The sequence below is a fragment of the Globicephala melas genome, chromosome 14, assembly GCF_963455315.2.
Source record: "Globicephala melas chromosome 14, mGloMel1.2, whole genome shotgun sequence".
NCBI lineage: Eukaryota > Metazoa > Chordata > Mammalia > Artiodactyla > Delphinidae > Globicephala > Globicephala melas.
The window spans coordinates 80,938,120-80,952,042 of record NC_083327.1 but is presented as its reverse complement, the minus strand read 5'-3'; the positions used below and the strand labels follow the sequence as shown (position 1 = coordinate 80,952,042).

The 13,923-nt window shown below is 49.1% G+C and overlaps 1 protein-coding gene across 1 annotated transcript in view; it reads right to left on the bottom strand.

The window, feature by feature from the left end:
* Window positions 1-13,719, bottom strand: part of IGF2R (insulin like growth factor 2 receptor) — a 108,747-nt gene extending 95,028 nt beyond the window's left edge. The window contains exon 1 of the mRNA XM_030853009.2: window positions 13,406-13,719. Within this exon, the coding sequence (XP_030708869.1) occupies window positions 13,406-13,554 (149 nt within the window). The 5' untranslated portion in view covers window positions 13,555-13,719. The remainder of the gene's footprint in view (window positions 1-13,405) is intronic.
* Between the last annotated feature and the right edge of the window lie 204 nt (window positions 13,720-13,923).

Below are 13,923 nucleotides of genomic sequence, written 5' to 3'. Positions count from 1 at the left end.
CGTGCCCTGGTCCGGAAAGATCCCACTTACCGCGGAGCGGCTGGGCACGTGAGCCATGGCCACTGAGCCTGCGCGTCCGGAGCCTGTGCTCCGCAACGGGAGAGGCCACAACAGTGAGAGGCCCGCGTACCGAAAAAAAAAAAAAAAGCCAGAAGGCTACAACTGGACAATTATTCTCAACTATGTGACACTGGTGTCTTAATGTGACACCTCTCAAGTTTTCATATATTATCATCACTGAATACCTGCAAAATTGCAACACCTTGCAAATATAATTTGCGGTTCTTTCTAAATTTTTAAAAGAGCTAACATCTAAAATGAAGTATATAAAGTCCCACTATAAAACGTATGGTATGCCCAACCCCTTAAAGAAAAGAAAAAAAAAAAATCTTAGAAAACGGAGTCCCTGGGACTTCCCCCAGTGGTCCAGTGGTTAAGACTCCAAGCCTCCACTGCAGGGGGCGTGGGTTCGATCCCTGGTCAGGGAACTAAGATCCCACAAGCCATGTGGTGTGGCCAAAAATACTAATAATTTTTTAAAGTTTTTAAAATATTTTAAAAAAGAAAACTGAGTCCCTTCCCTCCAAAACAGCTCCATGAACCTTCATTCTGTCCTTCACTCACATGTGGCCACACGGCCACACTCTTTTGAAATCTTAGTTCCCCCACTCGCCATGAGTCTTGGGGTTATGGTAATGGCCATGTGGCTGTTAAACACTTGATTACCGGCCTACAATCATTGGTACATAAAGCAGGATAGAGGTACGATGTAATCAGTAACAAAATTAGTAAGCATGTACGAATCTATAATTTGGCTTCCTTTTTTAAAAAAAAAAAAGATATACAAGCTAAAGTCACATAGCATGGTCACTGGCTAAAGGGAATGTTTTTCTGAATCTAGAGTGAGCAGCGAATACCAAATCTGGGGGATGAGGGGAATGCAAAGTCTTTGCAACCTGAACATCAAAAAGGATTTCTCTGCTTCTGGCCTGCATCCAAGTCCTCTAACAGAACATTCAGGAAACATTTGGCTCACTACTGCCCCTTATCATCATCAGATAGTTTCTCAGCTCATACCTCCAGACCACCAACCTTCAAAATCTGCAACAGTCTCCTAAAATAGGAAGAGGGGAGGGAGTGGTGGGAAATGGCAGAGGGAAAGGAGGTCATGGAAAGAGGCAGGGTTTCCAAAACGGACATTTGCAGCAGAAATGTCAAGAGCATAATGTAACCACTGTTGTCAATAACTTTTTGCTGCTGACACTAAGAGAGAAAAATCTGATCTGACACAATAAATATGCACCCTGATCTGAAGGCCGGGGGACACATGAGTCTGACACAGCATCACGGCCAACGCTTATATAGGAAGTACTTCACTTCCTATTCTAAGAAACCCACAAAGCTGTGGATAAAGATATGGAGCCAGCAAAAAAAAAAAAGCAAGGAAATGCCAGACTTTAGTCTCTGGTTTTCCCTGGTAGTTACGCAGGGTCTGGGAGCAGGAAGCCAGTGTCTGGAGAGGGATCCGCTGGAGGCGAGGCTCTAAGTCAGCGTTAGGGCCCGAGGCACCAGGGGGTTGGCAGGGATGCTTTTAAACCCGGCATCGTGAGTGAGTGACCGGGAGAGGTCACGTGATCTAGAGGCAAGCTCCCCCAGAAAGGTGCCAGGGCAGCAGGGGAAGGAGCCCACACACCTGGGCCTGAATCCTGCCTCGCCCTGACCAGCCCTGTGGGACACACTTAAGCTCTGTGAGCCCCACCTTTCCAGTCTACAAAGTTGTCTACCTCACAGCCACAGCGAGGAAAATCAAGACTGGGAACGTGGAGCTTTTGAGACTATTACGATCTAAGCTCTCACCTGGATCAACAGCAGGACTCAGACTGCCTAAAAACTGAGTTCACCGACTTACCTTGCTGAGTCCATCCTAAAGGACTGTCACACGACACTGCCAGGCCCTGGAGAGGAGACGGAAAGGGGGGGGGCAGACCCTTGTTTGGGGGCCATCTCCAGGAGCAGCTCAAGACAGAGACCGGGGGCTCTGGACACACACGCGCTCACACACACAGAGATCCGCGCACACACCAGCCACCTCCTGGGACGTCTCAGAAGACAGAACAGGCACTTGGGAGCACCCAAGCCTGCACCATGCAGCCACCAGCTGCCACCAGAACAGAGGTCCGATGAATCGGAACCTTGTGGAAAAGGATAGGTCATACTCTCCCTCAAGAGGTTTCACCGCACTGCAAGGCTGGGCTTCTTGGTGAATCGGCACGGCCCTCCACAACAGAAATCTACCACGAAGGACCGCCTGTCCTGCCTCTGCTACACCTGCCGTATTTCCTCCCATCAACTCTATGGTACCAGGATGCAGGCCAGGATTTCAACCCGAAACCCTGCTCGCTGAGGACCTTTTTAAAATCTAGATGCTCTCATACCTTGTTCCTCAAATGCAGAAAGAAGGGTTGAATTCCAGCCTAAGCCTCCTCCTTAATTATGTGGATGTCGGAATTCAACTGCCTTTAATGTCAACCCAGCCCACAGCAAAGATATCAAACCTTAAGGCTCGGTCCCCTCATACGCCATCACCAATGTCCCCCAAACCCTCCCAGATCTGGTACCCTTCCTTCAGAGCCCTCAGTACAAGAGGAAGTCTGCCTTCCTAATTTCCGGGCAGTCAGCTCAGCTGGTTAGCTCGCGATACTGATGAAGCCACTCTCTGGGGGGAGTTCTTCACAAAGGCCAGTGATGTTGTCACAGGAGAAGACTCTGCCTTCAAGATGCTGGGGTCATACAACTCAGAAACCCTAACACCCAGCTGGGGACCGGAAGCACAGTGCCATGTCAGCGGTCACCTTCCTGCGTTCATCTAAAAGAACTACTATATCCCCCCACCCCTCCCCAAGCACTTTCCCTGAATGACCTGCGAACACTGTCACAACCTCCACCCAATCCCTCCAGGCAGTCCCTAAACCTGCTTTCCCCACAACCCTGCCCACCTCTGAAAACGGAACTCCATCCTTTCGATTGCTCAGACCAAAAACCTAAGAGTCCGCCTTTCTCCTTCTTTCCTTACATCCCATACCCAATCATGGGCAAATCCTATCAGCTCCACCTTCAAAGTATCCACAATCTGACCACTTGTCACCACAACCCTGGTCCAATCTGTTATAACTTCTTACCTGGTCCATCAGAAATACCAGCTTCCCCTCTAGGTCACTCCTGTGCTCAAAATCCTCCCAGGCTCCCGCCTCCCTCAGAATAAAAGCCAGAGTTGTACTTTTTTTTTTCATTTTTTTATTGAAGTCTAGTTGATTTACAATGTTAATTTCCGCTGTACGGCAAAGTGATTCAGTTATACGTACACATACGTTCTTTTTCAGAGTCATCTTGATGGCCTGTGGGACCTGGCCCCCAGCTAATCCTCTGCTAAACATTCCTGCCTTCCACCCTCTCCCTTGCTCACGGTGTTCCAGCCACGTCAGCCAGCATCCTCGCCGGAGCACTGCTACGTGGGTCCCTCTGCCTAGAACACCCTTCCCCTGTTAGACGCGCAGGTCTCCGCCTACAGCAAGACCCCGGGACAGTGCACCCTCCATGCAACAGCTCCACCCACAGACCCTCTCCCCTGCCTCACTCAGCCCATCCACCCAAGTGTCTAACTCACACGGCCCCCTGCAAAGGATCCACCCTCAAAAGGCAGAGAGAGAGAGAGCCTTGTGGGCTTCTCACTCTGTTTTGTGGTAACACTCCTCCGGCAGACAGCAGGTGGAGGGGCCTCAGAGGACACAGAAGGTGGCTCGGTGGAGGCGCGCCCTTGTCACTTCTAGGAAGCCACCCCTTCAGCACGTCCAAGCTGGTGGTTTGGGTTTCTGTTTGCAGGCCAGGGGTGAGAGGCCAGGAGTGCTGGGGAGTGGCTTTCAGTACAGAACAGTGTTTTTTAAATGTCTAACTGGTTTTCAACTAGAGAATCACACAGATGGTAACAAATTAACGTCACACACGATCAAGACCCAGTGGGCTGTCGACCCCTGGATGAGCTCTCCGTGTGCGCTCCGCATGTTTTATTACCACACACACGTATGTGCGAAGGATATTTACAGCATTAAAGCACAAAGGCTCTGATATAAAAGACAGCTCCTCCCAGGCTGCCACCGGCAAAGGCCACATTTCACTCTTTCCACATTCCTTCGTCTTTCCCTGGCCCCTCCATATCCTGAAACAAAACTAGAATTGATACTTTCACAACCTCTGATTTCCTGCAACTCTCCTGGCCCCCAATGAGCAGTGACACGTGCAGGACTCTGCTCTGTAGCCCTGGGGAAGCTGCCCTCCGCAGGTTCACCAAAGGATCTAAAAGCAACAGCAAAATGCCAGCGAAGGTCTCTGGTCGATCTGAAAGGCAAGTTTCATGCTCCCAGAAACTAGAGGGACTGGGATCTCCCCACCCTGCACACAGGCCGCCCCCCCCCCGTGCTGGTTACCATAAGGACAGAAATAGGCATGTGACACACTGCTTCGGGCACCTCAAAACCCCAGCAGCAGCAGCTGGTTCTTAAGTTGTACGGCAAAGTGGAGCTGACGAAGGGCTTTCACATCCATCCCGCTGGCCGCATTCTTGCACCCGCTCCCCACCTACAACAAACGCCCCAGAACCCAGCACCCACCCCCTCCAGGGAAGCCGGGATGGGAGCCCCTTCTGACCACGGACACCGTGCATTAGTCCTCTGGGCCTCCAGGGCCCCTACAAAAGACAAACAAGGAGGCTCTCTCTTCTCCCCTGGATGGTGGACTAATGCAGCCACCACAGGAAGGAGGGCGATGCCAAGAAAACGGCAGGAAAGGGCCTGGGGCCGCCTGACATATGGCACCTGGCACCCGCCCAACCCTACACCTCCTTGTGCAAGCGAACTCGAGTTGGGCTTTCTGCTACTCAGAGCTAAAGGAATCCTGAAGGATACATACCTCGCAACCACAGAATTCTGGATGCAAAATGGACCCTGAGAGTCACACAGCCCAGTGGTTTTAAAGCTTTTTTAAATGATGGAGATGTTTCTTTCTCAAAAGGACTCTTACACGGAGTGCCAATGGCTAGAATGGATAAAGACGAAACGCCCTCTGGTTGAGGCAGAAAGCCCTAGGCACTAACGGAGAAGCCAGGGGTTCAGAGTAACCAGCTAAAAATATCACTGACCTAACGCAGAGACTCTTAACCTATAGAAATAAAGCAATCACTGCCGCCACCGCCGTTTATGAACACTGAGGATGGCCAGGCACTTAAACGCACTCTGGTTCTCACACCACCCTAAAAACCCGATTAGCACCCTGATTTGACACAGAAGGAAACGAAAACTCAGCAGATCGGTAACTATCCACATTCAAAAGCTGGACAGTTGACTTCCAAAACTCCACTCTCGGCCCTCTTGAGGAGGAAACGGAGATCCAGAGAAAAGAGGTGATCTGCCACACCAGCACAGGAACCCGGCTCTCCCGACTCCACCTGCAGGCAGCCCTCACTGTACCCTGCCGACCGCAATCAACAGAGATCCAGCAGCTGTCTCCAAGCAGGAACAAGGCTGGGCGTGATACTCGGGACAGAAAAGCACCTCAGACCAGCCACACAGACACACCAGCCAGAGGAACGCCCTGCCCATCCCCCAGTCTCCCCCCAGCAACTTGCAGCCAAGCTCCAACAACTGCTCCCAGCTCGATCCTGCACAGCTGCACAAAAAGAGACCACAAATGTCCCGGAGAAGGCTTACTGCAAAGAGCACGATCAAGAAGCACCCGTCGTCACGAGGGCACCAACACCATGAAAATGAGATGACAAATGCCAACAAAGAAACTGGGCCCAAGGAAAGAGAATTAATAGAGCAATCGGAGCAGGACTTCACAATGCATCTCCCACGGGATGAGAAGAGCTGTGGCATCCATGAAGAACAGGCAGCTGTGAATATATATCAACTCTAAACCTTGTTGGAATTTTTTTAAAAAACAGGAAAGTTGAAGAGCTTATGAACAACAGGAGAATTGCTGGCCTGGGAGCCAGAACACGAGACATTCTTCTGGAACCCTGACCAAAGTGGTAGTCGGATACAAAGTATAAAAGAGAAACCAAGCAGAACAAAATGTAAGTTATGATAAAGAACGGCTGAACAGCACAATTAATGAAACTCTGACCCAAGCAGAGAACATTTTTTCCAAACACACAGAACACTATTAACTTGACCAGGTGCTAGGCCACAGTTTCACCACATTTACTGCCCACAGTGCGGGGGTGGGGTGGGGGTGGGGATTCCATCTACCTGGGGAAAGAAAAGATTTTTAAAAATTAGTGGGCCCAGGAAGTTTAAATAGTTAGACCTTTTGGGTACAAGAAGGAAATATTTAGAACTGAAGGAGGAAAAAACTATGTATCAAAACCTAAGTAGTATAGGACTCAGGACAAAGAAACACGTAGCTTTAAATTCATCCCTCAGTTACGTAAACTGATTTAAAAGATCTAAGCTTTCAACTCGAACTAGAAAAAAAGAGGATAAACAACAAGATCCTACTGTGTGGCACAGGAAACTATATTCAATATCCTGTAATAAACCATAATGGAAAATAATATATATGTATAACTGAATCACTTTGCTGTACAGCAGAAATTCACACAATATTGCAAATCAGCTATACTTCAATTAAACAAATTTAAAAAAAGAAAAAATAAAAATTAGGTAGAAGTTAGAAATAGCAGAAATTAATTAAATCAAGATTTAATGGTGATAGAGATGGTGAACCAAAAAAAAAAAAAAAAAATGCTATGGGCTTCCCTGGTGGTGCAGTGGTTAACATCCACCTGCCAATGCAGGGGACACAGGTTTGAGCCCTGGTCCGGGAAGATCCCACTTGCCACGGAGCAACTAAGTCTGTGCACCATAACTACTGAGCCTGCACTCTAGAGCCCGTGAGCCACAACTACTGAGCCCACAAGGCACAACTACTGAGCCTGTGCACCTAGAGCCCGTGCTTCCCAACAAGAGAAGCCACCGCAATGAGAAGCCCGCACACCGCAACCGAGTGGCCCCCACTCGCCGCAACTAGAGAAAGCCCATGCGCACAGCATCGAAGACCCGATGCAGTCAACTATAAATTAACTAATTAAAATGCTAGTTCTTTTGAAAAGACTAAAAAAGGGTAGAAAAGTCTTTAGTAAATATGTTAAGGGAAAAAAAACCAGGAATTTTTAAAATGTACCTACAGATTCAAAAAGTATTTCCAAAAGCAAATATGTAGCATGCTACATGTTTATATGTGAATACATAATTAAAATGACAATTTCCTCAGAAAATACAGATCATCAAAATTGGCTCAAAGAAAGTACAGAATCTTAATAAACAAAGTAGATGAAATGGAAACCATAATCAAAACTCCTCTTCCACTACATTCTACCTCCACAAAGGCACCAGGCCCAGATAGTTTTACTAGTGAGTTCTACCAAAATTTAAGGAAGAGAAATTGTCCATCCTATACAAAAACTGTTCCACAGCATATAAAATACTAAAAGCTAACTGGCTCTCTCCACAAAGCAAACATTCTTTATACTAAATTCAGGCAAGAATAGTACAGCAAAGAAAATTATAGCCCAAGCTCACTTAAAAACACAGCTGCAAGCCTCCTATATAAAACATCAAGAAATAGAAACGGATCTATTTCTATTTCACCTTTTCCTCACATCACACATAAAAATTAACTAGCAAAATTGATCACAGGGCTAAACATAAAGTTAAAACTGTAAAACTTCCAGAAACAAACATAGGAGAGAATATTTTTGACCTTAGAGTAGACCAGCTGTTCTCAACTGCAGGTAATTTTGCCTCCTCCCCACCCCCTGGGGTCATTTAAAATGTCTGAGGACATTATTGTTTGTCACAAATGGGGGGAAGGGTTGTTCCTGGCATCTAATGGGTGAGACCAGGGGTGCTCTTATCAATGCTAAGGACGGGCCCCACAACAAAGATTTATCCAGGCCAAATGTCAAATGTGCTGAGGTTGAGAAACCTTGGTACAGGCAAAGATTTCTTAGGCTACACAAAGCACAAACAATTAAAAAAAAAAGAAAGATAAATTGAAGCCCATCAAAATTAAGAACTATCCTTTCTTCAAAGAATATATTAAGAAAATAAAAAAGCAAGCCAAAGACTGGGAGAAAATACACATTATACGTACCTGAGAAAGGACTTGATCCATAATATATAAAGAACTCCTAAAACACAGTAAAATGACCACCCAAAAAAGTGTGTTAAGGGATGAGAGGGAAAAACAAAAACAATTTTTCTTAAAGAATCACTACAAAAGATATCCAAATGGTCCATAAGCACATGAGAGATGTTCATCATTAGGCATCCCAAGAAATACAGAAAAAGATGCCCAACACCACGAGTCAGCAGGGATATGAAAATTAAAGCCACACTGAGGTACCACTAGACACGCACTAGGATGACTAAAATTAAGACTGATACGATCAAGTGTTGTTAAGGATGTAGAAACACTGGAACTTTCACACTGCTGATGGGAATACAAAATGGACAACCCCTTTGGAAGTCAGTTTGACAACTCACTCACTCCCCATTCACTGAACAATCCCACTCCTAGGTATCAAAAAAAAAAAAAGCGTATGTCCACACAAAATCTTACACACAAATATGCACAACAGCTTTGTTTCATAATAGCCAAAAACTAGTAACATGTAGATGAGTCTTGGGTCAAAAAGAAAATCAAAACTAAGACTACACATTATTTAAAATTGCAGGGCTTCCCTGGTGGCGCAGTGGCTAATAATCCACCTGCCAATGCAGGGGACACAGGTTCGAGCCCTGGTCCGGGAAGATCCTACATGCCATGGAGCAACTAAGCTCGTGTGCCACAACTACTGAGCCTGCGCTCTAGAGCCCGCGTGCCACAACTACTGAAGCCCGCGCCTAGAGCCCGTGCTCCACAAAAGAAGCCACCACAATGAGAAGCCCGCGCACTGCAACAAAGAGCAGCCCCCGCTCCCCGAATCTAAAGAAAGCCAGTGCACAGCAACAGAGACCCAACGCAACCAAAAATAAATAAATAAATAAATAAATTTTAAAAACTGCAAAAAAAAAAATTTTTTAATAAATAAAATAAAATTAGCAAAACTAAAGGGAAAAGGACGTTTGTTGCTGCCTCCCTGGGGGGAGCAGTCTCCTGGATCTGTTCAGTTGGTGGTGTCTCCACTCCAGCTCTGGCCCTTCCCAGTTTTCCCCTCTGCTTAAGAAATGCCTAAGGAATACTTGGAGAATAAATGAATCCTGTGTCACCCTGCCAGGATTAAAAGGGAGGAGACACCATTAGCATAAATTCAGGCCTCTGTCCCTCACTGGTCATGAGCCAGCTATGAGGAAGATACAAAGGACCCACAGGTATACTGGATCTCAGCTACCTCCACCTCCATGACCAGCGGGGGCACTACCAAGAGGGCTCGTGGCTGGGACAATAAAAAGGAAAGAGAAAAGAAAAAGGAGAAAAAGAACAGTATCTGCAAAGGAACAAGCTACTTTCCACCATCAGTCCCAGCTCTTCGACCCTCATGAATTCTCTCTGCCCAGCACACTACAGTTTTATAGGCCAAGATCAAAATAAAGATGAGACATCTAAATTATTTTACTCAACCCCATCTTTTAAAAATCCCTCCGTGAAACACTGATAAAAGACATGAAGCCCAATCAGGAATTCATTTCCTGGGAATCTGTCAGGAGGCTGTTCTAAGAATTAAAGCATGCGGTCTAACATACCCCTAATTAACAATCTTGGGCTACACACACTTATTGTTGCAAGAAACATACACAAATGGATGTGGTCCAGGTTCAACATGTGGCCTAAATTAGGCATATAAGCACTATTCCTTCAGAAAAATCACAGGGAAAAAAAATATCTCCTTAGAAACATCAACTAAACCAACCTCAACTCCCAGCTGGCTTCATTATTCTCTTGTCCTCAATGTAACAAAAACTTTCCAGCATTTATACCCAAACAATTGGGGGAAAACTTGTTCTGAATAAATTTTAAGGTACTTAACTAACTAAATCAAGCCAGCCCAAAGCGTTACTTTATAACTAGTACAAACTGTTAGAACCGCACTCATTGAGAACGTTAACACCAAAATAAAGGGTGGAAACTAACCGATTACATATGTAAGATGGCCTTTTACAAAATGTATCTCACACAGTAAAGAGTAAAGCTGTGGGCAAGTGGAGGGCCTTCTGGTCACTCTGGTGACTCTGCATGGCTGCCCTCTGCCCCCCTCACCTCTTGTTCTCGTGGGTCCTGCCCCAGCGACCTTTGGACATCCCTCACCAGCACAGCACTGCTTCGGGCCCCAGGCCCTCCATGCGTGCCAGTCCCACGGGCACTCACGCTGGCCTCTGGATTCAAGCGCTTTCTTTCTACTACACACCACCTCCCGAGAAATAGGTGAGTGATAAGAATCACCGACTTTTTGCACAGCACAGGACTCACCTGGTGCGTCAATCCTTGTGAAGCTTAAAAAACACACAACTGAGGCTCTCCAACGAACAAGCGCTAAAAGTGCCGAGAGCGCAGATACACTTTGGGAAACTTGCCTTTGTCGTGCCTGCTTTTCACTGCCCAGCTCTCTCCACAGACACAAAGATATGAAAGCTGCTGCTGAGTCAGTTGCTTCGCTGTTGCCTTCATCCCCGCCATTAACGAACTGCAAGGGGACAGCACCCTGCCCACCACCCTCACACCCCAGGAGGGGTCAGAGCCACACGGGTGCCCTGCAGGCAACCCTGAAGCAGGCCCAGACCTCCCTCGTGTCGGTCCTAAGGGACTGCAGGTGAAAAGTACCCTCTCAGGTTCTAGAGAGCTGGGCTTGGGAGGAGAGGTGGTTTTCCCAGAAATCCAACTCCCTTTTCCAGTGACACGAGAACTGCCTGCCAGGGCTCTAGCTGATGCTGGGTGGCATCCGGGCACCCCAAACCTGCGCCTGAGGGGATCTGGAAACCGCGCCAGGCACCAAACCACCAGGAACAGGAGAGTCTTCCACAGAAAAACATGTTTCTCGTTACAAGCAACCAATTTACAAACATTTGGAACGTGACCCGGTGTCTATGGGGACTGCTACCACCGACAAGCTGCACAAACAGTAACAGCAGAAGTCTGCTTTTCACAGTGAGACCTGGGGAGTTATTTACAAGTGGACGCCCAGGGGTGGAATAAAAGGCAGCTGAAAACATCCGGCTTTGGGGCTACTTGGTAGAATTTTTCAAACTGCATTTAAAAAGACGTTCAGCCCACGTTCCCATTCAAATATGCGCTAGAGTTAAGGAACTTTTAGCCAGTGTTACCTCATTCACGAAAACCAATTTTTTTAAACCCCCTCCCCAAGGGTAAAAAAAAAAAAAAGAAACAAGTCTTAATGAGTATTTAAGCCAAGGAATCCATTTGAAACAGGAACAAATAGAAAGAATTCACTTTGCAGGTAGGGAGTTTGAAGTGTAGATTTTTAAACACAGCTATGGGGAAGGCTCAAGGAGAAACCACAGAGCAGTAACGGCAAAGAAACGTGCACAAGCCCAGCTGTGACCTGCCTGGGGCTGCGGTCCTGAGGAAGGCTGGCAGAAAGGACCCAAACCAACGTGAAAGCTCTCCTAAGACCTCAGAGGGCACACGCTAAATGCATATCCCCTCGGAACACCATGGAGCACTTCCTAAGTTATGCCCACGTGTGACCATGAGGCGAAGCATTTCAAGATACAACGGCCATTTCCTACTGGACCAAGAGGCCAAAGTCCACCTGGAGATGAGGATCATAAACCAGGTTCCAGGCGCTGGGACAATACCACCCTAACGCAGAAGTGAGGGCCCCCGCAGCAGCCGCGGAGTAGGGGTCTGCCCTCGAGGCCAACTTTAACCTCAACTATTAAGAAATCAATTCCAATTTGCTAACACCACCAAGACTTCAACACCACGAGCCCAGCTGAGCTAACTTCTCACAGATGCGTTTGGTCACAGCAGCCATTACTCCAAAACGTCCTCCTTTAAAGGTCAGTTGCAGCTTGACCTTGTGTCAGCTAGGGCCTTTTTCTCTGTAACGGGGGCTTCCGTGAGTAACTACTATCTTAGGGCGGCTAACTGGCCTACTAACTTATGTGCTGTAAACTCTCCCTCCCGCTCCGCTACCCCTTTCCAAAAAAGGGAAAAGAAAGAATACGGGCCTTTCCGTTTCGATTGTGAGCTCGGCCTCACTCTCCAAGTTCTGAATTCAGGGGTAATAGGACCATCTCTGATGCCAGGGAAGAATATGAACCCCATAAACGGCACCACAAACTCAAAATTCAGCTCAAAGTGGGCTAAACCTCACTTCATTCTGCGAAGTAACTTGCTAACACCAGGGATAACTTGACTGTTCACTCATCTTTCAGAACTTTTCATACTTTTTTTTTAACCAAAGTTTAAAAAATAAATAAAAGTTGTACTTTCCATCATCCTAAACAGTCCAGAGAAAGTTGGTTAGAAAATTCTCGGAATTGGCAGTTCCCCAGCCCCAGGACTCCCGGCCATGGCAGGACACTAACAGCCCTCATTGGGACGTGTGATTATACAATCATGGTTCCCAGAGCAAAAGACTCCACTAGAATAATCCACCCGGAGACAATGACATCATGTGAACAACTAGACAGGAAGTTAGGCTCGGAGAAGTGAAGGGTGAAGTCTTGAAAGCCAATACTGGATGACCACCCTCCATTCCCCCGATCCAAAAAAAAAAACCCAAAAAGTCACCTTCTGCAGAAAGGCTACTTTAAAGAAAAAATGGAAAACCCACATGGAGGAAAGCAATCAGCAAATGAAACCAAAACCCCCCAACTCCACGGCCACTGGTGCGGGTGAGTCTTTCCACACTAATGGCCCCTCTAAAGCCCCGCTGGTGGAACTTTGAGGAAAACGTGGAGTGGGAACAATGCAGAGCGGCAGTTCCTGCGTCCTCCAACTTTCGCAGGCACGCCGCTGAGAGGGCAAGCGCTGGGCGTGAGGTGGCCGCAGTGTGTCACCCGGGCGGGTGGCGGCGGCCGGCCGCTCGCACACAAAGCCGCCCCGGACTTAGTGACAGCCACAAGTGGTCCGGCGACGGACCCCAGCCAGCGCCGGGCCGCCGGAGCCCCCGCGCCCCCCGCGCCCCCCGCCCGCGCCCATGACCCCCAGTCTCTTATCCTCCGCCACCACGCGGGCAACTTTCCCTCGGGGACGGGCTGACCCAAGCCCCGACGAGAGGCGACTCGGGGACCCCGGCCCCTCCCCCGAGCGCCCCTGCCCCCCACCCCGCCCGCCGCGCGCTGGGGCACCGCGACAGAAGCCTGCACCCAGGCGGGCCACCCACCTGCACAGCTCGGGGAACTCGGCGCCCTGGGTCCCCGCGGCCCCCGGGGCCCAGACCAGTAGCAGCAGCTGCAGCAGGAGCAGGGAGCGCGGCGGGCGGCCAGAGGGCGCGGGCCCCAGGTGGGCGCTCCGGCCGGCAGCGGCCCCCATCGCGCCGGGCCCCGGCTGCGCGGCTGGAGCGGAGCTAGCGGCGCGCGGCTGCCGGGGGCCGCGTTCGGGACATGGCTGCGCCGCCAGGGCGGAGGCGGAGGCGGAGAGGAGCGCGAGGAGCTGGATCAGAGCAGGAGCCCGAGAGGCGCGCGGCTTGTCTGGACTCAGCTGCGGCCCCGGAACCGGTCACGTGACCGCCGGGCGGCACCGCCCCCTCCCCCGCCCAGCTCACATGACTCGCTTGTTCAGGTGATCCCCGCCCGCCGGGCTCCGCCCAGGCCCGGTCACGTGAGCGTTGCACGCGCCGGGCAGGAAGCGGCGCGGCGGCCTCGCGGGCGCAGGTGCGGGCTCGAGGCCTGCGTCTCGGAT